Here is a 22298-nt window from a genome sequence, read left to right on the forward strand (position 1 = left end):
TTTTCTTTTTGGCTAATTGATCAGTTTCGTGGATGGTCAGGCCATGCAACTGTGTTTTTAAAGCCCCCAAAGCACCAAAGAACAAAGCTTCAACTTTAAGATGTGTTTTGGGGTTTAAAAGTGTTTTTGACTTGGATTATGTTATTAAAAGAAATACTTACTAAATGCTTACAACACTTTTTGTCACATTTTTGTTTATCACAATCTCAAAATTAGAAGCATATCCAAACATACGTTACTTTATGATTTATTTCCAAGGATAAAAGTTATGGTTAAATTAATGTGATGTAGCACAATATCAGCAAAAGATAAAATTTGTGATTAATGAACAAAGCCTCAATTTTTATGGTACCTACAACTTAAATCAGACGGGCCATGTTTGGTTTGATAGAAAAATAAAAGAATGCTGAAAATTGAAGGAAACTTGACAAATTTTGTGAAATTCCTTGAGAGCTTTCCTTCAACTTTTCGTTTCTCCCTTATTTTATTGCGAGCCAAGTCACAAGTAGAGGTCTGTGAATAAGCTCGGTATTGCATGATTCTTACTGGTTAGAAGTTATCTTACCAAGTTTAACATTTCTGCTTCCATGTACTAAGTCATCAGTCACAGGAACAGAAGCAATTTTTTTTTTGGGCGCACAAAATGTAAATTATAGGAAAATGAAAGATTTCCTTGAAAAAAATGACAATAGGAATGTTTGGCTGAATGTAAAACAAAGGAAAATGAACGATTTCTTCAGAAAATGATATTTAATAGGTAAGTCACTCATATTTCTAATTTCCTGGCGCTTTTTTCAACATAGAGAATAAACCTCTAAATAGTTGAGAAATGAACAAGTGTTGAAAGAAAATATTAATGGATAGGACCAATGTCTGTTGGGGCAATGGCTCACAGAAAATTAGGAGTTCTATTTCTTCACATTTAGCACTCACTTGTTGGAAAATGTTCATTTTCCACAACCATTTTACATGCAAACAAACACCATAGAATACCCATTTTCAAAAGACAATTTTGTTTTCCTTCATCTTACATACAACTAAACAGAGCGTTAAACAATTAGAAGGATTGTTATTTTCCTTCAACTATTACATTTAAAACATTTGTTTTCCACAACCATTTTGTTGGCAACCATAACATCTTCTGTGGAATTCTTTTGTTTTCCTTTCCTTCATTTTTATGCGAAACCAAACGGTGCCATATTCTAATTTCGTATGGCAAAAGCTAGAATATAAGGAATGCAACTCCTATTATATTCATTACCCCATATAAATGATGGACCCATGAAAAGACGCACCACAAGACAAAGCTGGACATGTCTTTTTGTGAAACCCACCTTGTTTTTGAGGGGAAAAAACTTCATAAACTGGACTAGTATCCTTTCTTTATAACGAACATATCTTTTCCATGAAAACAACAGAAAGCAGACCCGATCAAATTTTCCACAGCAAAATCAAAACTTTCAGGATGAATGCTTCACATCTGGGGCCTGATCCAGTTACCCATAACAAAGATGTCAAATCACAGGAGGACAAAACATAAACAAGGGTTTTGATGCAAATATGAAAGGTTATGAATTAAGGGGTGTTGCGTCTTGTTCTTTTGTGATCTAACAAGCCCATGAAGGCCAATCACCTTTAAATATATTCTCCAGAAGCAGGTTGTCAGTGGAGTCATGATATGATATACAGAATATACAATAATCAATTATGTGCATTATTGTAATTCAATTATGTGCCTTGGCGTTGCACTGGTTATATGGTTGTCTGATGAATGGTGAATAATGAAATAGACTACAACATTTTCCATCATCTCTCATGTGGCCATCCCTTATAATATGGAGCTGGAGCCAACCTTCCATCCCATTGGGTGCTAATCTCTCACCAAGCTTAATCAGCAAAAGGGTCAATGATTTCCCAAACAAACAAAAAAAAATCCTCATGTTTCAAGCTTTCTTCTAGCGGCTTGAATAACTTGCTCTGTGGGTTGGCCAACACCCCATCTTCTAAGCTATCTCCATATGTCTAGAATTTTGAACTCATGTGCTCGTGCCATTTCTTGTCCCTGTCAAATACCAAAAGAGCATCAACAGGTTTGGTCCTTCATGTGGTATGGATTAATTCAAGCAGCCTTGGATTCTGATTTTATTGAAGACATCATCTGTTTCGCAGCCAGAGAAGCTCTGGTTGACTGTATGGGGCCTCATTTTGGAGTGAGGATTTATACCAACATTCATACCATTTCTTTTTAGAAAAATATACTTGACTAACAACAATAAATCATTATGTCATACTTGTTGTATTGACCTAGCCACTCCAATAGTGTTAATACTGGCTTGCAGGGAGAGAGAGAGAGAGAGAGAGAGAGAGAGGCTCAGTAAGACTGTAAAAGGGTGAAAGATGAAGTGAAGAAAGAAGTGTACAGAGGACAGGGAAAGGGGATGGGAGAAGGATAGGTCAAACCTTGTACTATGGTTGGAATGACTTGTTGTGAGAATGGCCAACAACCCATTTTCTCAGCTTGACCCACTTTGTTTAGCATTATGGGTTCAAAACCTCAACCAACTACACGTCCATTCCAAATAAACCAAAAGCATTTAACAGACACTGGGCCCTTTCATGTGCTGCAGATAAACTCAAGCCCCCTTTTTCCCATGCTACTTTTGCTGTTCCTCAAATGGACAGTTGGATACGAACAGTGAATTGAATACCTTGATGTAACCAACACATTGTTCGGGTTCCCTATTAGTGGTGCCAGGACGTGACCCAAACCCAAACCTCATCATCCATTTACACCTAGGAAAGTGACTTTCAGAGAATCGGACAGTCATTTTTCGTGGAAAAAACAGTTTCTATTTTCATTTTCAGGGTAAAAAAAGAAAAGCGTAAAAAACAAAAAACAGAAGATTCTTCATCTTGGAGCAAGTCTGCAAGTTGGATCGTTTGTGGTTGCAGATTGGGGCCCAAGATGACTCCACAAATTCTTTTTTGTATCCTTCATTGATTCATTGATGGACCAAATTTGAGCTCCAAAATCCTTGCCGCGCTGAACGGTCAAAAACTCAAAATAGAATCCTTCTTTTTTCAGATAAGTTCTATAATGGCCCATATAGCTTGTGGATAACATCGATAAGAGGTGGGGTGAATGATTGATGCTGACTGTAGAGTTGAATGGGTAGTCAATTAAGAGAGTCTCCCTACATGATGGACAACTCTGATTGGCCACATCATGAATTCACTCCTCATGGCAGAAATATGACAGGTTGTGTAGGGAAGGCAGCTTCACGTTAATGCACATGCACTGTGGCACTTCTAGATTCTAGCAGTGGGTTGTTCATTGCTTATCACTGCAATTTACCAATTCACTCTGAGAATGCAACTAACCCTTAAATGAACCAAGCTTAAAAACAGTTGCCAATATCATGAAAGCATGGTAAAAAGTAGGCAAGTTAATGAGAGGTAACCTTGTAAATGTAGCCAGAGTTAGGATTTAAGAAGGGTAGCCTTAGGTTTTGAACCACAGTCCACAGAAGAAACAACTGAGGGTGGAGAGAATGGAGCACAAATTCTACGCCCACAGGAAAGGAAAATAACAAGTAGGGCCTTAGGGGAAGAGTCAGTGAGTCACTTGAGAAAGAAGACGAGAAATGGACACATGGCCACATGGCACACTACACATGAGGAGCTATCAACTGGAGACAGAAAATTACCACTCCTAGTGCACCTGCATCTGCATCTGCGTGGTTGTTTAGTAATTTAGAAGAAAACAGAGGGCATGCACGGAACACCAGATCTTATAAATGGGGGAGGCATGTGTATTTGTTCCCCATGCAATAAGCTCTCGGTGGTTTTAGCCTTCTAGGGTCAGCTTTGACAAGTAGTTGTTCTATAAGAAAAGTCAGTTAATTGAGAGAATTAAGGGTTGGGAGGGAGAAGGACAGAAGGAAAAGATGGTGTCGAAAGTGGTGGCGGTGGTAGAGGAATCCATGAAAGCGAAGCAACAACAACAGCAAGCACAACAGAAGGGCAAAGATCATCATCAGCAACAACAACAGCAGCCGCCCTTGCAGAAGAAGCAGATACAGATACAGTGCAACAAAGGGAAAGCTTGCAAGTTCAAGAGGAGCAGCTTCAGTGGTGAAGATGATGGAGCTTCGTCCGCCATTCTCTTGCTAGCTTGTATCGCTTGTACTCCCTCTTCTATTTAGATTTATATAGTTTAGACTGTATATGTAGACGGATAACTAGTTAGATTGCTTTCTTTCAGGAGACCCAGCAGCAGGGTTGTGTAGTAAATGAAGTAGTAGTCCCAGGTTCTGCTTAGTTTTTCTATTCTACTATTTAGTTGAAACTCCCTCTCTCTCTCTTTCTCTCTCTCTCTCTCTCTCTCTCTCTCTCTGCCTGCAAGCCAACAATGTCTACAAAGAGAATACAGTCCATATGCGCTCGTGTATATTCTATTAATAGCTTTGTCACGTGGGTCATGGGTATGGATTCTTTTTGGGTGCTTTAGCCCCATGGATTATTATAATGGATACGGGGTTCGTGCTTCATTGCACTCAACTGCATCTGCATGACAGAGAGCTAAGGCGTTTTCATGTCTGACTGAAAGGGGACACCTGGAAGTGCTGAAACAGAAACAAAACGGCAACAAGTGGCCTGTACATAACTATACAATTGTAATAGAGCCAGACTGCTAGAGTCGCCCCAGACCCATCAAGGAATACAAGTTCGTAAGCCACAAAAAGAAGCGCCATACAAAGACCCTTCTCCAAATTGCTGTGGCCTGTGGAAATTTAACAAAGTCCATGCAATTAATCTATAAAGCTATTTATAGTTTGTATTTACATCTTTCTCTTCTTTCGCTGCATCCCTGCAAGTTAATTGCATGAGCATACGTCCAGGCAATTACTTGTTCCCCGATAACCAATATTTGCCTTCCAACACTGGTTTTCGAACTGCCGTTGACCCAGACAGTCGAACCATTCGGCCCAGAACTATGCAAGCAACCAATTCTATTTTACTCTAAACTCAGTCCCTGATCATCCATTCCAGACAGTTGAACTGTTGACCCTTTCGATGATTTTTGGCCAGTTTTTTATTTTTTAAATTTTTTGTCATAACAGGCCATTCAAACCGGTGGCCAGTACGGTTCCTTCGTATCGTTTTTTAAAACCATGCATAATCCTGCTCCCAAAAGGCCAAAACCTGCCAACTTTACCTCGTTCGATACAACACCAGTCAATTCCTCAGACCGGCAACAGAACCAAAGATTGATGACTATGCATACCACTTGGTAACCAGGAACGCTGGATCTGGCGTGTCAGCTCATCAATCAATAAAATATAAAATAAAATAAATTAAAGACGCTCCAAGAATCCAGGACCATCGGTCCCCAAATCCTACAACGATATGGTGCAACATGCAAGTGATGGTCTATGGGCTATGGGTCCATGGCTCCTAAGAAAGAAGAGCTCACTGCTCACGATTGACGACGATTCCTGACGTGGATCAAAACCTTGAAATTTCCAGCACCGGTTGCTTAAACCATAGCCACATAGCAAGTCTTTGACTTCAAACCAAAACACACAGAACGTCAGCACGCCAACAAACCCAGAAAGTTGAGAGCTCTTACACCTCATGGCTTCATCCGAGGATGCCTACACCTATATACCCTTCTATCAGGATTAATAAATTGTAAAACAACAACCATCATTTCATCAAGAATTAAACGGAAGGTTACTTAATACACTTCACTGGGTTGAGACTTGAGAGAAAAAAGAGAGAATTGGACTACTATTATAATATAAATATATGTCTACTCTCTGAAATTCAATATTCTTTACAACAGGCAAAACAAAATCTGTTCAATATAAGTAAAGAAATAAATAAAGCCGACAGGTTATGCACCTTCATCCATGGACTCTCCTAACACCTTCCGTTCTACCACAAGCTTCTCTATAATTCTCTTGAGAGCAGGCGCACTGGCACTACATTTCTGATCGGTAAAGCATGATCGTCCTTCCTCTGCTGCCTTGCCCAACTGGGGGTCCATGGGCACCTTGCCAAGGAATGGAACCCCCATTTCCACACACATCTTTGCCGCACCACCACCACTACTATCAAACACTTCACTATGAACAAACAAATCTAACACTTCTGGTGCCTTTGTCCTCAGATACCCCAGTGCCCACTCTGTAACATCTCTTTCCTCTCCTTTATCTGTTAATCTAGTGAACTTCAAATCTGCCAATGGCTGCTGCAACCCACTCATGTTCTCAACAACTCCCAGAACCTGAATCCCAACTTTCTTGCAAAAATTCACTTCTTTCCTAACATCAATCAGAGACACCTGCTGTGGAGTGGTTACAATGATCGCACCATCAATGCCAGTTGCTTGAAGGAATTGGACGATTGAGATGTGCTCATCAGAGGTACCTGGGGGAGCATCCACCACTAAGTAATCGAGTTCCCCCCAGTAGACATCCTTCAAGAATTGCTTGATGATCCCATTCTTACGGGGGCCCCTCCAAATGACAGCCTCATCTGGGTGAGGAAGCATGAATCCAATGGACATGACCCCAAGGTTGGACTCCACATAAACAGGTGACCAGCCAAGGTTACTCTGGTGGATGTCCTGGCCTTCTAGACCAAGCATCTTTGGGATACTTGGACCACATATGTCAATGTCAAGGAGGCCAACCTGGTAATCCATACTGGCTAAAGCGAAAGAGAGTTGGGCTGACAATGTACTCTTGCCAACTCCACCCTTCCCAGATAAAACCAGTATCTTGTGCTTTACAGTAGCCATCCTCTCAGCAATTGCAACCAAGTCTGCAAAAAAAAAAAAAAAAAAAAAAAAATGAAGAGAAGAGTAAGTCATGTCGAAAGATGCTTTTTATTTCCTTTTGGTGGCTGTGACATATAGACATGGACCTTTTACAAGAAAGATCCTACAGCAATTTGAGTACAACATCTAATCAGCTATTTAAGCGAAAGAGAAGGAATCCCTTTCTCTAATAGTTTGTGATGATAATCTGAATGAAACTTCAAACAGATGCCATAGCATTCCATATTTTGGCCAAGTATTCATTTGGCTCCACCATCTTTGCTGATTTATTGATGTACAAGAGCAGAAGTCATGAGATTCTAAAGTTTATCTAGATGTTGGGCCTTTTCGTACATCGTTGCACACAAACTTTTTCTTTCAAGTTTTTTGATTACTTGTAAAAAGGATATGACATCAAATAGACATCAAAACTTGATTTGAAACCTTTGGGGCTCTGCTCTTACTGATAAAATTGTTACTTGTTTTTTATGAGTTGCATGGGGAGGTTGCAGCCTTAGAGATTTGTTCCCAGTTTTGTTGTTTATCACTTGTAGTTCCTTTTTTTGGATTCATTAATGTATTCTCTTTGATCTTGTCCAAAATCTTGTTAACATACATGGATAGATAGACAGACATTGTAAACCTTAATTGTTTATATGTATCAAGGATTTCATTTCCTTGATACATTTTAACACATTTGCTAACCAAACATTCTTGCCGCTATGTATTTTTTCCTGTCAATGTTTTAATAATTGAGAAGAGCAGGGTCAATTCTGTATATAAACTTCCTTTTTTTTTTCTAGTAGCATTCTGCAAAAGATGAAATAACCCAATGCACTACAACCCAAGACTGCAAGTTATTCTCTCTGCCTAGGCTAAATCAGCCATATTATTGACCATCCTAGAAAACTAAAGAATGTTTGCTCAAAAGGTCCTGCATCTATTTGTTCATGTAAGAAGGTTTCATAACCCATGATAACACATTAATAGAATCCATCTGAACACGAGACAATCACGAGACAACTTTTGGCCCCATTGACCAGGTAAAAAATGGCAAAAACCAGAAGTGAGGCCTTAATTTTATTTGATGCCAGAGAAACTTTAGCCACTCATTGGAATGCTATATCTTGTCTTCTCCTAGTCTTCCGTCATTTTATCAGGTATGATGTTAACTCTGGAAACAAAACAAGATTTTGGGAAGACCTTTCGTCCTTTTTAAGGAAAAATACCCTATGCTCTGTTCTTTATCATCCTATGAAACCAAGCAGGTGTCCCAGGTTCGTACGTATCTGGTGTATCAATACTTTAAACCTTGTTGGCAACGGATAAAGTTTTGTGAGAGGTAACACCTGTGGGATGCTTGTAATGCCTATTCTCTTTGATTTTCAATAAATTCTTTGTTTGCTTATCAAAAAAAAAAAAAAGACAAAAAACATGTGGCCAACAGCATCCTCAATCTCTCCCTTGTTATGAATTATCAAACCAAGATACCAGAAAAGGTCACATTGAGTTATCTCATTGGCCTCCAGTCCTAAGTATGCCTTGTTTTTACTCCTATTATCATCAAATTGGGGAAAGGGAGGCCATTATACAGAGAAGCTTCAGATCCCTGCTGTACCAATTGTTGTCTCTCTTATTTCATTTAAGAACTGGTCCATTCTTCCATGAGCTTGGTCCTTTTTCTAGACTGGAAACGGTAACTTTCATTAATAAAACAGTTAGATACAAATGTGTCAACCACTCATAGCATGAGTGTTGACCCCATACAAAACTCAAGTCTTACAATACAGCCCAAAACAAGCTTTCCCTGTGAGTCTCCCCTGCTTTGCCAAGTTATCAGCCACAGAATTGGCTGATCTCCTCACCCATTTGAACATCACTCCCACTTCTCTTGCTAGGCAAAGTATTTCCCTCATTTGTTGTCTAAGTGTCCATGCACCCAAGTTTTTTGCCTGCAGACATCCTATTAGAAGTTTAGAATCTCCCTCTACCTCAAGGTTTTGATATCCCCATTGCTTGGCCAATCTCATACCTTGAAGTAGAGACATAACTTCAGCCCTTAAGGAGTCTCCCACGCCTATTGGGCCAGAATAAAGTGCTTGCATTCTGCCCTCCCCATCCCTGAAAACTCCCCCAACTCCAGAAGGCCCCGGGTTTCCCAAAGAGCTTCCATCAAAATTCAATGTAACTCTTTGTTGTGCTGCAGGTATCCAATGGGGCTGAACCACATTTTGTGCAGTTGAAGGGTTAACCACTACTGACCAACCCCTCAGGATATCCTCATCTGAGACACTTTTGAACAGCTAAGTTGCTTTCAGCTAATGTATGATCCTAACAACTATGGAGCCAATGACTTGCTCCTTAGTTCTTTCCACCAGGATATCCTCCATGAGCTTGGTCATAGCTTGAAAGAACTCGTTCAGAAGTTCAGAGCTGGACCTAGTTCAAGTTTAAGAGAAGATTATAATGATAAAACAAAGCTAGCCTCAGCCAACCCCTAAGAAACCCTCAATTTACAGATTGTTGTCTTGTTGCCCCTTGTTTAGCTAGCCCATCTGCTAAACAGTTAGCACTTCTGTACACCCAAACTGCCTTAGCTCCCAATTCTTGCATTAAAGATCTAGATTCCCTTAACATGTGCCTATACTTACTGGATTCCCTCAACATGGAATCCAGAAAGTTCAACCCCTTTTCCTTTTCTTTTTCACTTCTTTCTTTCTTTATTTTTTCTTATAGGAAGATTGACCTTTTTTTCACTAACCTAAACTCTATTACTTGCAAAAATATAGTACAAGGGTAACATATAAAGGGTTTGATTTATATACAAAAATATGCCTAAGCAACCCCAATCTTAGTAGATCAGAACCCTATCTACCATAGTCAAAGCAATTTTTACATATACTCATTCTCCTGAGTACAGATCCCCAAAATTATTGACTTATTTGAACTCCTTGTCTAGTTAGAGCATCAGCTAGGCTGTTTGGCAAACTTCTTCATCCACATCCACTTTGAATGAATTATCAATTCCCTTATAAAATTTTTTGCATCTTCTCAAAGTATTCTTGTATTTGCATGTGCCTTCCATTCCTTGCTTTCTTTTAACCATACCACTACCACCTTGGTATCTCCTATGAGCATCAGATTGACAAAACCTACTATTTTAGCCATTTCCAATCCCTGTAGAGCTTCCAAAAGTTCCACTAAATTTCCATGCCCTATCGGCCCCATATTTATGCATAATATGTGACCTTAAAGTGAAGTCTTAGTCCCCATTATTCATCATCCTTCATCCACAATGTCAATGAAAAGAATTACTTGGACTGAATTAGCCCTAAAAGGAATAACATTTAAAGCAGAATTTTCTCATAAAGAAGGTCAAATAGAAACGGTACATAAAATTTCTTTGCCAAAGATCAGAAAAACAGATCAAATTTTAGACTGTCAATCATCTAAAGCTCTGGAATCAGGACCACCATGGATATTGTATAATGTCAAATTTCAGAAAAGCAATGCAGAATCATAACCATATTTTTTATCCTAGGGAGGCAGGATGCACCAAATCAAGCAGAACATCCAAGAGGAAGTCACGAATATTGCCCAAGCTGTACTAGCGTTTAATAGTCTATCAGGTAACATGAAAGACCCAAAGGAGGACAGGGGTTGACATTGGATTGGTACCATCTGGAAGGTGGAAAAGAAAAAGGAAAATACAGATTTTGGAATAACCAAAGCAGATAAAGGGAAACATTTGAAAACAAGATCAGGGAGAACAAATTGATATTCCACATGATTAGATAATCATTCCTAATCTCTTAAACCCTTGCTCAAGAATATGAGGACCTACTACATTAGGTAGCCTAGGTAGGGTTGTCAACGGGTCAGTCTGGGCCAAGTCAGGATAGAACTGGATCAAACCCAATAAGAAATCACAGACCTTACTCCTAAAGCCTGGTTTGTTGGAAGTGTAGTTTCATTTGCACTGATTCAAAAATATGGGAGTGCAAATGATATATGAGCAAATAGTTATTTATTTTTGTTTTAGTTTTTGCCCTATTTGTTCATTTGCATTGCACATGAAGTGAAATAAAACCTAAAGCAAAACCCAAAACAAAAAGTAAACCAGAATATGCATTATTCTCCTTTGCACTCCCATGCATTTCTACTATTGCAAGCAAAATTGCATTCCAAACAAACAGAGCCTAAGTATTAGATCCAGAATTGACCCTACTATTAATCGGACTTACTTGGCTGATCCAATTATACTTGACATGCCTTTAGTTTTGATATTTTGACATTACACCTACTAATATTCTTGCTCTCTCTTCTTAAAGTATCTTAATATATCCCCTATAAAATGATAGTTCTACACACACTTAATCAGGACAGAACAGGTATCGTCCAATTATGGTTGGAAGTTAAGGCCCAGACCAAGACCCTAAAAAGGTTAGGTCAGGTTGGACCAGCCACTGGCAGACCTAGGCCTAGTTCACGAGCACCTCTAGCCATTTTTTCCCTATATTTTACCCATTCACTTCTTCCCTTTTAAACAAAAGCTTAAAATGGATATCTCCACTCTACCTTTCATTGACTCCCAAGCTTTTCAATACCAATTGCTCCCAAATTGCTCTAATTTCCTCTACTTTTCCTCATTTATCTCACTTCATTTTCATCTCTCCCCAGCTCTCTGTGTTCAAACCAGAAACATTACTTTTTGTTTATTTGTAGGTACAATTACACTTCTTAAATAAACAATGTCTTCTCTTCTCTTTAATCACATGGCAATTTGTGTATGCATCATCTCTGGGTGCTGTGAGATGCTATTACTCACATTTATTCTTCTGACATGTGGATTTGATGGCTAATTTTTTACAAAAGGTTTATCTTGTTAGTGAAAAGGGTAATAAGATTGATGCTATTAGGTAAAACACCAAAGGACAGGCCGGAGGATGAATATGAACTTTTCTTCGTCAGCAGGATGGTAATCAAGTTTTTGTTGTACTATTTTCTATGAGGAATTTTTACATTACATCTTCCCTGCTCAGATGAACTATAATTTAACATTATCTCTTTTTCAAGTGTTATCTTGTACCTCTCTGTCTATGTTCCTACTATATACATAATAAAAAATCTTCCTTTTTCATTGGTGATTTTCTTAGCCTCTCTATAGAACTCAATGATAAAGGAGGTAGCTCTTGTATCGCATTCCATGACAATCAATATAATTCCAGTCTCAAAACTTTGATAGGTGTTGCTTTATTCTGTTCAAATAACATTGGCAGTAGAATTTGAATTAAACCTCAAGAATTTCAACTTGACAGATGAGTCTAACTTTGAACATGCAACTGCTTGATTGCAATTTCTCTTGACTCATTCCATTCAGAAACATAACTATAGACTTTGGTTTGCAGTTTGCATTTTTTTTCTTGAGCATTTACTTATGGTTTTTCAAAATTCAGATGCTAAGCTTCAGGTGTTCAATTAGATAACTTTTCCCTCTCAGCATGCTCCCCTCTGCTAGTACAAACAAAACAAAATTTAGAGGAGCTGTATCTTCAAACCCTACAGAAATCTAGAATTCTGAAATAAGACAAGGAATGCCGCAGCCCAAGTCCTGACACTTAAATGTCCATCGGGAAGCTTCAAAATATCAGATTGAAGTACTTCATCCAAGTTGAGGCATGGTTGGGAAGTAGTCTACTTATGCATTACTTCACATGCATCTCATTAGCAACAGTCTTCAATTTCGAATTATGAGTTTTTCAATTTCAAAATGCTCGTACATTTTTTTTGCATATTATGATTCCAAAAGGTTCAGTTGGATTTACTGTAAAGGAGCGGAAATCTCTCGATCTTCAAAATTTATGTTACATGTTTTGCCTTTCTTAGGCCAAAACTTAGTTTCCCGCCGCTTTACAAGGAAAAACGCTCGGCTAAAGGAGATAGTTGGCAGACAGAAGGCCTAACTTACCACATAAATATCCATGATGTACTTCAATTTTGTATTTCTTCTAATCAAACTTTGATCGTAATCACTAAAATCCTCAGGAAAACTACGAACAGGGAAGGCGAAACAAGGACCCACTAAACAAAACTATTCTAAACTTTTCTAACAACTGCAAGATGAAGAAAATCCAATTAAACACGTCATGACACAGGGGGAGGAGAGGAACCTGGGTCGGGCCCTTTTGGCACAGTGGCACAGATTTGTTGATTCGGGCATCCTTGGCACGCATCCGATTTTCCTGCAGACTCTGACTGAGGGCCTGGGCAATCTGCTTAATGAAAATTAAGTCAGAACAACAAAAAATGAAAAAAAAAAAAAAACAAGCATGAAAGCAGCGAACAGAAAGAAGGCGTTTCGTGAGCACCAAGCAAACAAAAACAAAACCGAAAAATTTCTTTCTTGGAGGGAAATCTAACTGGAGAAAAGAGAAACTAAGAAGAAAGCATACGTTCATTGGCGTTTTCAGGGATTTCGCCATAACCACTCTCCATTGCTTCGCTTTCACTTCTCGCGGAAAGATACCAATGCCTTGTTGCCTTAATTCGCTTCAGGAAGAAAGTTGGGTTTTCTGCATTTTAATTCTTTGCATTAATCAATTGACTCAAAAGCCCTTATGTTTGTAACTATATACTCAAAGAGTGAGGGATTATGCAATGGTCTTGGACATTGTAATGAGGGTACTTTAGTCAAATAATTTTTATAGACTCTTTCATTGCCCCATTTTACCTTACCCGGGCAATTTGACTCTTACGAGTTCAATCATCAACTTACGCACACGGCTCTTTCTGAGTTTGGAAAGAGACGGTGCGTTCGCGCTCTCACCATCTGTTTGTTAGAAGTTCCAAGACGATGTTCCCCCAAGTTTTGATTTGAAGCCGTCCATTTATAAGTACGGTGGTGTGTCTGTGTTGGCTCGGGTGGTAAGAGCAGACAATGGGACTCAATTCAGTGTCTTCAGCTCAACCCAGAACTGCCTGTGATTTTAATGGATTTTAGCATCACCAGCACCGCCTGCTGAAAAGCTTCCTTCAGGTACAGAGAAACTACTCTTTTATGATTCTTCGTATTTATTCTTTTAGGCCCTTTTTTTCTATATTTATCCACTTGTTCATCCTTTAGCTGCCGCAAAGGGAGTGGGGAGTGAGAATGCAGTGTCTCAGTCTCATAAGCTTCGTGCGGAAATTTGTGCACAGTCATTAGAAGACTGCTGTGATCTAGTTAGGGCTCCATACGAATTACTAGTTAGGAATTTGGGCGAATGAAACGTTGGCTGATAAGAATATTCTTGGGTTAAGGACTTACTTTTTCGCTGTATTCCCTGAATCTAGTAGTATTCTTTCCTCTGAGTGGGGGTAAAACATCTGTTTGCGTACGTCTACTGGAGTGATATTGTGCCATTTCTAACTTCATGCCCCCACCTTTTTTAGTTATTATTTCGGTGAGTATTTTGGTGTACCTCCATTATGGGCAAACAGACCAGTTGATCAACATATATCATATTTTCATATTTGGCTTGCAATTTGCGACAGATTTTTTCCTTTTTTTTTCAGGATTCTATCTTTATAATATAATAGCATGTATATTTTCCATTTCTAAACTAGGTTTCTTTATGTTAGTGATGGCCAATCAGAGAAATGGATGTTTAGTTTTATATACCGTTAACTTGTCATTAAGAAGTCTCTAGTTTTATGTCATGGATATAGTCATTCAAAAATAGTTATCTTCTTTACTAGTGGGAATGCTCAATGATGTTAGACAAGTTTTTATTCTGGTCTTTCATTGATTAATGATTATCTTGGAAGTTGGAACAGCACCAATCAACTATCCTCTTTTTGTTTGTTTTGGTGTAAAAGGGTAGAAAAGCAAAATTTTCTGCCTTCTTCCCTAACAATGAGAAGGGGCAGGGCAGGATGTTTAAAATTTTATTTGAACTCTCCTGTTACATTCAAATAAATTCAAATTTAGGTTTTAACTTCTGCAACTAAAGTAACATTTTTGTGCTTTATTCTCTTACAATGGGAAGGGGTGGAAGTTTTATTCCAACTCTCCTTTCACATTGAAATAAATGAAGCCTTGTATTCGGTAGCTGCAATTGCAAGATTCTTTAAAAATTTACTAGGTTGGCTTAAAGATGATCCTAGTAGAACCTTGCCTTTGGTGGTTAATGGCTTCAAACTTGAAAGCAAACAATGTTTTCAAACTGCAGTTGCACCATCTAACCTTTACACTGTTTCTGATGTGGTGTTCCCAAATCCCAAAAACACAAGCACATAGAAAAATTAAAATTACAACCAGGGGAACAATGATTTGGGAAAGATTTGAGTGGTAGCATATGGTTCACGTTAGTAGGCTTTTTTCTGTGTTGATACAAATACCTTTGACCTATTACCTATTGTAGTTTATGAGAGAGAATGCTACTACCTTCTATGAATTGTTTTTGTTTCCTGTGCAGGATCAGCCAACAGAAGAAAATTGCCATCAATAAGCCAATTCACTCAGCAATGACTTGCACTTGTATGACCCTATTTCAGATAGTCAACAAGACAGCAGTGCCATTGACCCTGAGTAAAAGATATAGTAGTGACTTTGCCCGGAACAGTACCATCTCCACCCCTTTGGTGGCTCATACACCAGCTGGGCTCATCCTCCGTGCCCCCTCGCCATTGGTGGTGACTGCACATGTTACCCCTTCAAATGCCCCACAGCGCTCAGAAGAGTGGTTTGCACTCCGTAGGGACAAACTAACCACAAGCACCTTCAGCACAGCTCTGGGCTTTTGGAAAGGTAACCGTCGTTCTGAGCTCTGGCATGAGAAAGTATTTCCAATGGGTGTTGAAACCATTGCTACTGCTGCAAGGGCTGCCATGGAGTGGGGTGTGCTCAATGAATCCACTGCAATAGAGCGTTACATGAGCATCACAGGTCGTGATGTTAGTTATCTAGGGTTTGCGGTCCATGCAGAGGAGCAGTTTAAGTGGCTTGGTGCCTCTCCTGATGGACTTCTTGGATGCTGCCCTGGGGGTGGGATACTAGAGGTGAAATGCCCATACAACAAGGGGAAACCTGAACTTGGTCTTCCTTGGTCAAATATGCCATTCTACTACATGCCTCAAGTGCAGGGTCAGATGGAGATCATGGACAGGGATTGGGTTGATTTGTACTGTTGGACTCCTAATGGGAGCACAATCTTCCGTGTGCATCGTGACCGTGGATATTGGGAGCTGATACATGGGATTCTGCGGGAGTTCTGGTGGGAAAATGTTGTCCCCGCCAGGGAAGCTTTATTGCTTGGGAGGGAGGAGGATGCAGTGGCTTACAAGCCAGCATCTACACACAGTCAGACAGGATTAGCCATAGTCAAAAGCATGAAACTAGCTGCTCAGGTAAAGTTGGTGTGTAGGGAGATTGCAGGTCACGTAGAGTTTTACAGATGATGGGTGATCAGTGGAATTGTGACCAACATTTTCATCATTCCGGGCTTCTAATTCAGGGTTTGTTTAGCTCTGCCTTTACAACAGTCAACAGCATGTATTATCTGGCCTCATTGTACATTGATGATTTAATTAGGATCTGGGATCTGATTTCAAGTGAAAAGAGAATTCATTCTTTTCATAACTCATCATCTCTGAATTCTAATTGATATTCAGTCCATTTCATGCAATGTGTTCCGGTTCTTCAAAGTTCAAACTCCATGGATTATGCATCTATAGATGCTCCCCCATTAAAGGTTGTCCCACAAACTGGACGCAGGTGCTACCCACGGATTTATTGGAATGACAACGGTTTCAGTAATCTAATGAAACCAGCGTCTCCCGCCTCCGAGGTCAATCCAACGGTCATTAAATAGATTGACCACTCTCTTGATTAGATCTTAGAAGCAGACCCTCTGCCCCGCAATCCAGCAGCGGATTAAAATGTTTGTGGGCTTTTCTATGGGATGGGGCTTAGGTCTTGTTATAACGCAACGATGATGTTTATGGTCTAACTTTATAATTTAGAACGTGGGCTGTTACCCAAAATAAGAAATAAAAGAGCTGTCGTATATAAATGCAATAAACAATAAATAAGGAATATTATCAAACATCCCCAGATCCCCTATTAAATTAAAATTTTAAAATGGGCTGAAACTTTCCTTTGCCTTCGCACATTATATAGTTGACTGACCAAAAAGAGATCTTATTCAATAGTCGAAACCGTGTCTTGTTTGCCTAGTGTTCAGAAATGTTAAGCCCCTTGGTTTAAACTGATCTCATTTACATGTCCGACTCTCAAGATGTCACATTGTATTGGAATAATTATTCAATTCAGGCACAAAGGTCGTTTAGATTGTATATAGCTACCTGGGAACATAAAAATCACTGTAATAGTATCTTGATTCTTGAAGCATATAAATATAATATTACAGACTCCATTCACTTGGAAATACTAGAATTATTGCCATGTAGAAAGACATTGCGGGCTCCATCCGCGATTCTGCACAAGTTACATACATAGCCGCTCCTGAATGGACATGGCGACATAGGGGGTCTGTCTAATGCCAGCCACCTTAGCCAAGAGTCATGGCTTTTTTATATTCTCAACAAAGCAGGAAACCGCTACCATCTGGAGAACTAGGCATAACAAAAACCACAAATTAGCCCAATCTCCAGACAAATAGAACATAACCCTTAGTCATATAAAGCCTCTGATTTAGACTTGTTCTTTAACCACACTGCATGCTGCTGCTCGGTAGCATCTTGCGCTATACCATTCCATTGCCGGCTGCTGCAAAGGTGACAGGCAATGATCCCCAACAGCCCAACTTGACCAGGCAACATAGAGGTCACTCTCCTGTATGCATACTCCATCAGTAACAAACAAATGCCTGCAGAGATGGATGGTATGATGGCAGTACAACTGTATATAGTGACAAGACGCTTCAGAGCTAAAGATAATTCAGTACTTTTTCCACTTGATTGCACCTTCTCAAGTCACCTCCCCTCCTCAGTCCTCACAGACAATGCATATAAATCACCCTCCTAATTCACCGGATTCTATTAAAGCATGTTCTCATGACAACAATCAATAGGCCAGGAGAGTATCTCTTCTTTTGAGCACATTCCTGCCTCACTAGCATTACATTTAAAAAGCTCTCCTTTACCTTCTTCTTCCTTTCCATTCCTTTTTGAGTATCTTAATTTTATGTTTTCTCCTTTTTTTTGTGTGCGTTTTTTTAGTAGAAAGAATAGCATCCTTGGGTAATGCTGATATAATTTAGCCATGGAAGCCATGGTCCATCAGCCTAATGCAAAACCCAACATGAACCTGCTGACTCAAAACTCTGCTATCAGATGGACAGAATCCACACCATGCGACTGATTTCCATCTATCTGGCATATATGTTGACTGCAAATCAGACACTTTCGTCCAACATCAAAATCTGACATTCATATATAGTGCCACTCTCTAGCCACAAAAGCGAAGTTGGTACCTTGACTCATGGTGGAAGATGGTGTGCTTTGAGGAGGGAGTATCCTTTTCCTCCTGCCTCTCTTGGCACTTCAGCAGTTTTTTCCAACAGTCTGAACATAACAATTCCAGACAGAATGTCTCCTCATATTCGCTATCATTTATGCACCTCCCACACTGGACACACCGTGCAATGCAGAATATGCATGCCCTGCACAACTGAGTGGTTGGCTGTTTACTTTGGCAGCCTTCTGCTGGGCAATCATAGACTAGCCTCAAGTTCTGGCATCTTGGACAAATCTCAATATCAATGGCACGATCATCATCACTAGTAATAGACAAGTACCCATTGTGATAAAAATGTGGTTTTTGAGTTTTAGGCTGTGGACAGTTTTCTGTGCCCAGTAATAACTTCAACTCTTCAAAATGCTTATGTGTTACACCATAGAGGCCACCAATTCTTAGGTGCTTTATTCCAGGCACACCTGAAGACTTGAAAGCCTTCAAGTTATATACAATGCCCTCCACACTGAGTCTTCTACATCTAGGCACACTCAGCTGCATGAAGACAAACCAAAAACATGTCAGACTGTCAACAAAAGAACAGAATACCAAGACCAAAACATGAAGACAAACAAGACATTAAGTACTCTATGGGGATATTGATGTCACCAGAAATGCAACCTATTAATCTGTTTTCAATAGCATCTTCTCCACAACATCCTCATCTACGATGAAGTCATTTAGTTCTTAAGAAAAAATGGAAATGAGTTCGTTTAAAGTAATTAAATGACTTTTTTAAATCTTAACAACCAGAAATAGTTCCATTTTAAGTAGTGAGCTTTTGTTCTCCCGAATTTGACAATACACTTTGCTCTTGTGTGAATTCCTACACACCTAACAATTAGGGTATGTTTGGTTTGAAGGAAAAAGGTAGGGAAACCTATACAAGGTTTGTAAAGGTTTCCCTACCTTTCCTTTCTTTTCCCTACTTTTTCCTTCAAACCAAACACAGCCTTATTGTCAAGTTTCCTGGTCCAAATTTGCACCATATAATTGAGAAAACTAATTAATAATCAGAAAGAGAGAGAGAGAGAGAGGAAGCACATAATTCCCATGTTACAAAAATAATATGTCAAACACATATTATTTCACAACATCTTATCTTTCAGGAAATAATTAATTGGTTGCTAGCCACTCTGACAAACTATTCAGCTTCAAAAATATGCAAGAACACCTTGGCATCAAAGGTTCTAGATCAGATCTAAAAATATGCTAGGTTCTTTCTTATTAATAAAACATTCAAGCATCATGAACCACAAAAACTACCAACATTTTTTTCTTAAAAGTGAAAAAGGTATCCATTAAAAAGGGGAAGGAGAGGTTTCTATACATCATGAACTGGCCAGCTCAAAGCTTGAAAAGTGACTATAACTATAAGAAGTTAAAGAAACCAAAGTGTTTCCCTCAAAATCAAGTTCAACAGAAGCAGAGAGGGGCAGGTAAGTTTTTGTATAAGACAATGTGTGCCATTATGACAAGGAATATCATATAGTTATGGTTAGTTGGTCACTACATTCTTCTACTTTTGATTGATTAGTATTCACATAAGATAATGTGCGCTAGGCTCCATGATGACAAGGAACATCATATAAATACAGAACAAACAAGATTCAGGGAACTTAATATCAGAAATATAATTGATTTAGTGCAAAATATCAAGATGTTTGTGCAACAAACCTTTGTTAGTCTTGGATTGCTTCCAAGCACACGTTTAAGTCCATCATCTGTAATCCTTGGACACTCCACCAGGCTCAAGCATTGTAAATTGCCTTGAGCCCTATTAGTTAGCTGCAAAAGAACATCATCAGTTATCCGTTCGCTAAGTGGCTGATCAATGTGAATATTTCTCCAGAGAAAGGAATCACTTTCAACTGCAGATCGCAGCATTCTGCAAACGCTTCCAGCAGAAAGGAGGTCACGGACACCCAAATAGCTCAGTGCATAAAGCAAAGCCTCGTGTGGAGCACCACCAGCTCCGTCAGAACAACTATCAGTACCCTCTGTTGATTCTTTGGCTTGATGACTAGCAGGCCAAGCATCATCTCCAAAACTCAGGAATTCGTCCATATTGCATACTGACACAAAGCCACCATCACATGATCCATCTTCAGATTCCTTCTCGTAAAGTGTTCCACCAAACTCACCGCATGGATTTGACCTCTCATCAATCCATGCGTTCCCTGGCTCCATGTGAAATTTCATGGCCTGGTTCCAGATAAAATTCAATCCAGCAACCAATTGATAATCTCCCTTCCTTGCCCAGGCTTCATCCCCTCCATAATTGTCAGAATCCGCTTCAAAATCCTCAATCCAACCAGTGATGGCTGTAAAGGTAGCACTTATTTCCATGCCAAAGGGATCTGATGGCAAAAGGTCCAGAATATCATTGGAAATTGGCTCACAAGAGCCTCCTCTGTCAGCTCTATCCCTTGTGTAATCATAGGAATTCTCAAATTCCCAGTTGAAACGCCAGGGCTTAGCAAAGCTATCCGCACTCTTCTCTGGGATTCCCTCCACAACGTACCCGTTAGCAATTCTAACTGAAGAAAGCAAATTGTCTTCTGAAGGAGTAGTAGCAGGAAAGATAGGCCGGTGAGAAAAATTCAAGGTCATACTAATTCACTATATACACTCTAACCAGATAGGTCTTTCTTCCAAACTTCCCCCAGGAAAAGAAGAGTATACCTAAAACGCCAAATCCTACCGGTTGATATAGGTATTCTAGAAGAGATAAAAAGGGAATGAAATAGAACGGAAGTATGGAACCTAACCCTAGAAAGCAAAACAATGAAACCTAAACCCTAGAAGATCCGACAAGAGAACCCTCGATTTCGGATGGCAACAAAAAAACAGCACCAAAAATTTCACCGAGTTTCTTGTTCTAGGATATGAAAGCAGCTACAATTGATCAAAGAAGGAAAGAAAACGGAAACGGAAACAAAGAAATTCAAGTACCAAAAAAATCAACAAAATAATCAGAGCTTACTTGTTTCTTCCTCTTTTTTTTCCTTTCCTGCTATCTGACTTTATCAAAGCTAGGGTTAGAACTAATACAATATATGGTTCGAAGAATGGGGGAAACCGACCTTTTTCTTTGGGCGAGAACCAATACTTGTCTCCAGTTCCCAAAACAACGATGAAGATCACCGGAAACCTAGTGATACGAACTAACAGAACGGAAGAATGGAGGGATATGAATGGTAAAGAGATCTAATTGTATGAGAAACTGTCAAAAAGAATTTCATCAGATGCCGAGGAATGAAATCCGAAGGATCTTGTATTCGAATCCGAGACAAATATCAATCAATCGATTGAACGATTGCAGAGAATAAAATAAAAGAAAAGAGATAGAGATGGAGAAAAGGAGAAGGAGAAGAAAGAATGAGAGGAAACCGAATACGAGAGGGAGAGAAAGTGAACCCAGAGAGAGAGAGAGAGAGAGAGAGGGGGAGAGGGAGAGGGGGGCGGGGAGAGAGAGGGAGAGAGGAAAGAAAACTGAAAGCGCTAAAATTAGTAGAGAGAGAAAGAGGAGGGAAGGACACGTGTGGTGATTCGAGGAGAGAAGTACTCGTTCTTCGCCAGAAGATGTGGCGCGAGAGCGAGATCACCCTCTTTTGTTTTCCTTGTTTAGCTACAACAAGAAGATCTCAACTCTTTGTTCTTCTCTTCTCTATTATGTTGTTTGTTTTGTATCGTGCCCATTCCCATAATCCCATTGTCCTAATTTCTCGGCTCGGCTGACTGGCTGAGGCTCCAACGCGATTTTATATTTACAAATTTATTAGCTGCTTCAGCCGTTGGATATTGATCTGACGGTTACCAACTGTTGTTAAAGTGATTCATTAATCATCCCAGAATGATCCCACTCCCACCCACGGCATTTGAGCGTCAGCCTGAGGTGAGGTGTTTATGTTATATATGCACGTTACATCCTGCATTTCCTTCCAAGAGTTCGTG

The 22298-nt window shown here is 39.5% G+C and overlaps 3 protein-coding genes across 3 annotated transcripts; 1 reads left to right on the plus strand and 2 right to left on the minus strand.

The window, feature by feature from the left end:
- Window positions 1-5765: 5765 nt before the first annotated feature.
- NBP35 (nucleotide binding protein 35) lies at window positions 5766-13590 on the minus strand. The gene is made up of 3 exons (XM_010252546.3): window positions 13279-13590; window positions 12997-13098; window positions 5766-6831 (listed from the first exon to the last, which is right to left on the minus strand). The coding sequence occupies exons 1-3, from the start codon at window positions 13319-13321 to the stop codon at window positions 5900-5902; spliced, it is 1077 nt and encodes a 358-aa protein (XP_010250848.1). The 5' UTR covers window positions 13322-13590; the 3' UTR covers window positions 5766-5899.
- A 131-nt stretch (window positions 13591-13721) lies between these two features.
- On the plus strand, window positions 13722-16452 carry LOC104592967 (Restriction endonuclease, type II-like superfamily protein). The gene is made up of 2 exons (XM_010252548.3): window positions 13722-13862; window positions 15283-16452. Exon 2 carries the CDS (start codon window positions 15332-15334, stop codon window positions 16262-16264), a length of 933 nt encoding a protein of 310 aa, XP_010250850.1. The 5' UTR covers window positions 13722-13862; window positions 15283-15331; the 3' UTR covers window positions 16265-16452.
- Window positions 16453-17169: 717 nt separating this feature from the next.
- On the minus strand, window positions 17170-22076 carry LOC104592968 (Ribonuclease inhibitor). The gene is made up of 2 exons (XM_010252550.3): window positions 20019-22076; window positions 17170-18836 (listed from the first exon to the last, which is right to left on the minus strand). The coding sequence occupies exons 1-2, from the start codon at window positions 20952-20954 to the stop codon at window positions 18276-18278; spliced, it is 1497 nt and encodes a 498-aa protein (XP_010250852.1). The 5' UTR covers window positions 20955-22076; the 3' UTR covers window positions 17170-18275.
- Window positions 22077-22298: the final 222 nt, after the last annotated feature.

Source organism: Nelumbo nucifera, chromosome 3 (genome assembly GCF_055504915.1).
Source record: "Nelumbo nucifera cultivar China Antique chromosome 3, China Antique-T2T, whole genome shotgun sequence".
Lineage (NCBI taxonomy): Eukaryota > Viridiplantae > Streptophyta > Magnoliopsida > Proteales > Nelumbonaceae > Nelumbo > Nelumbo nucifera.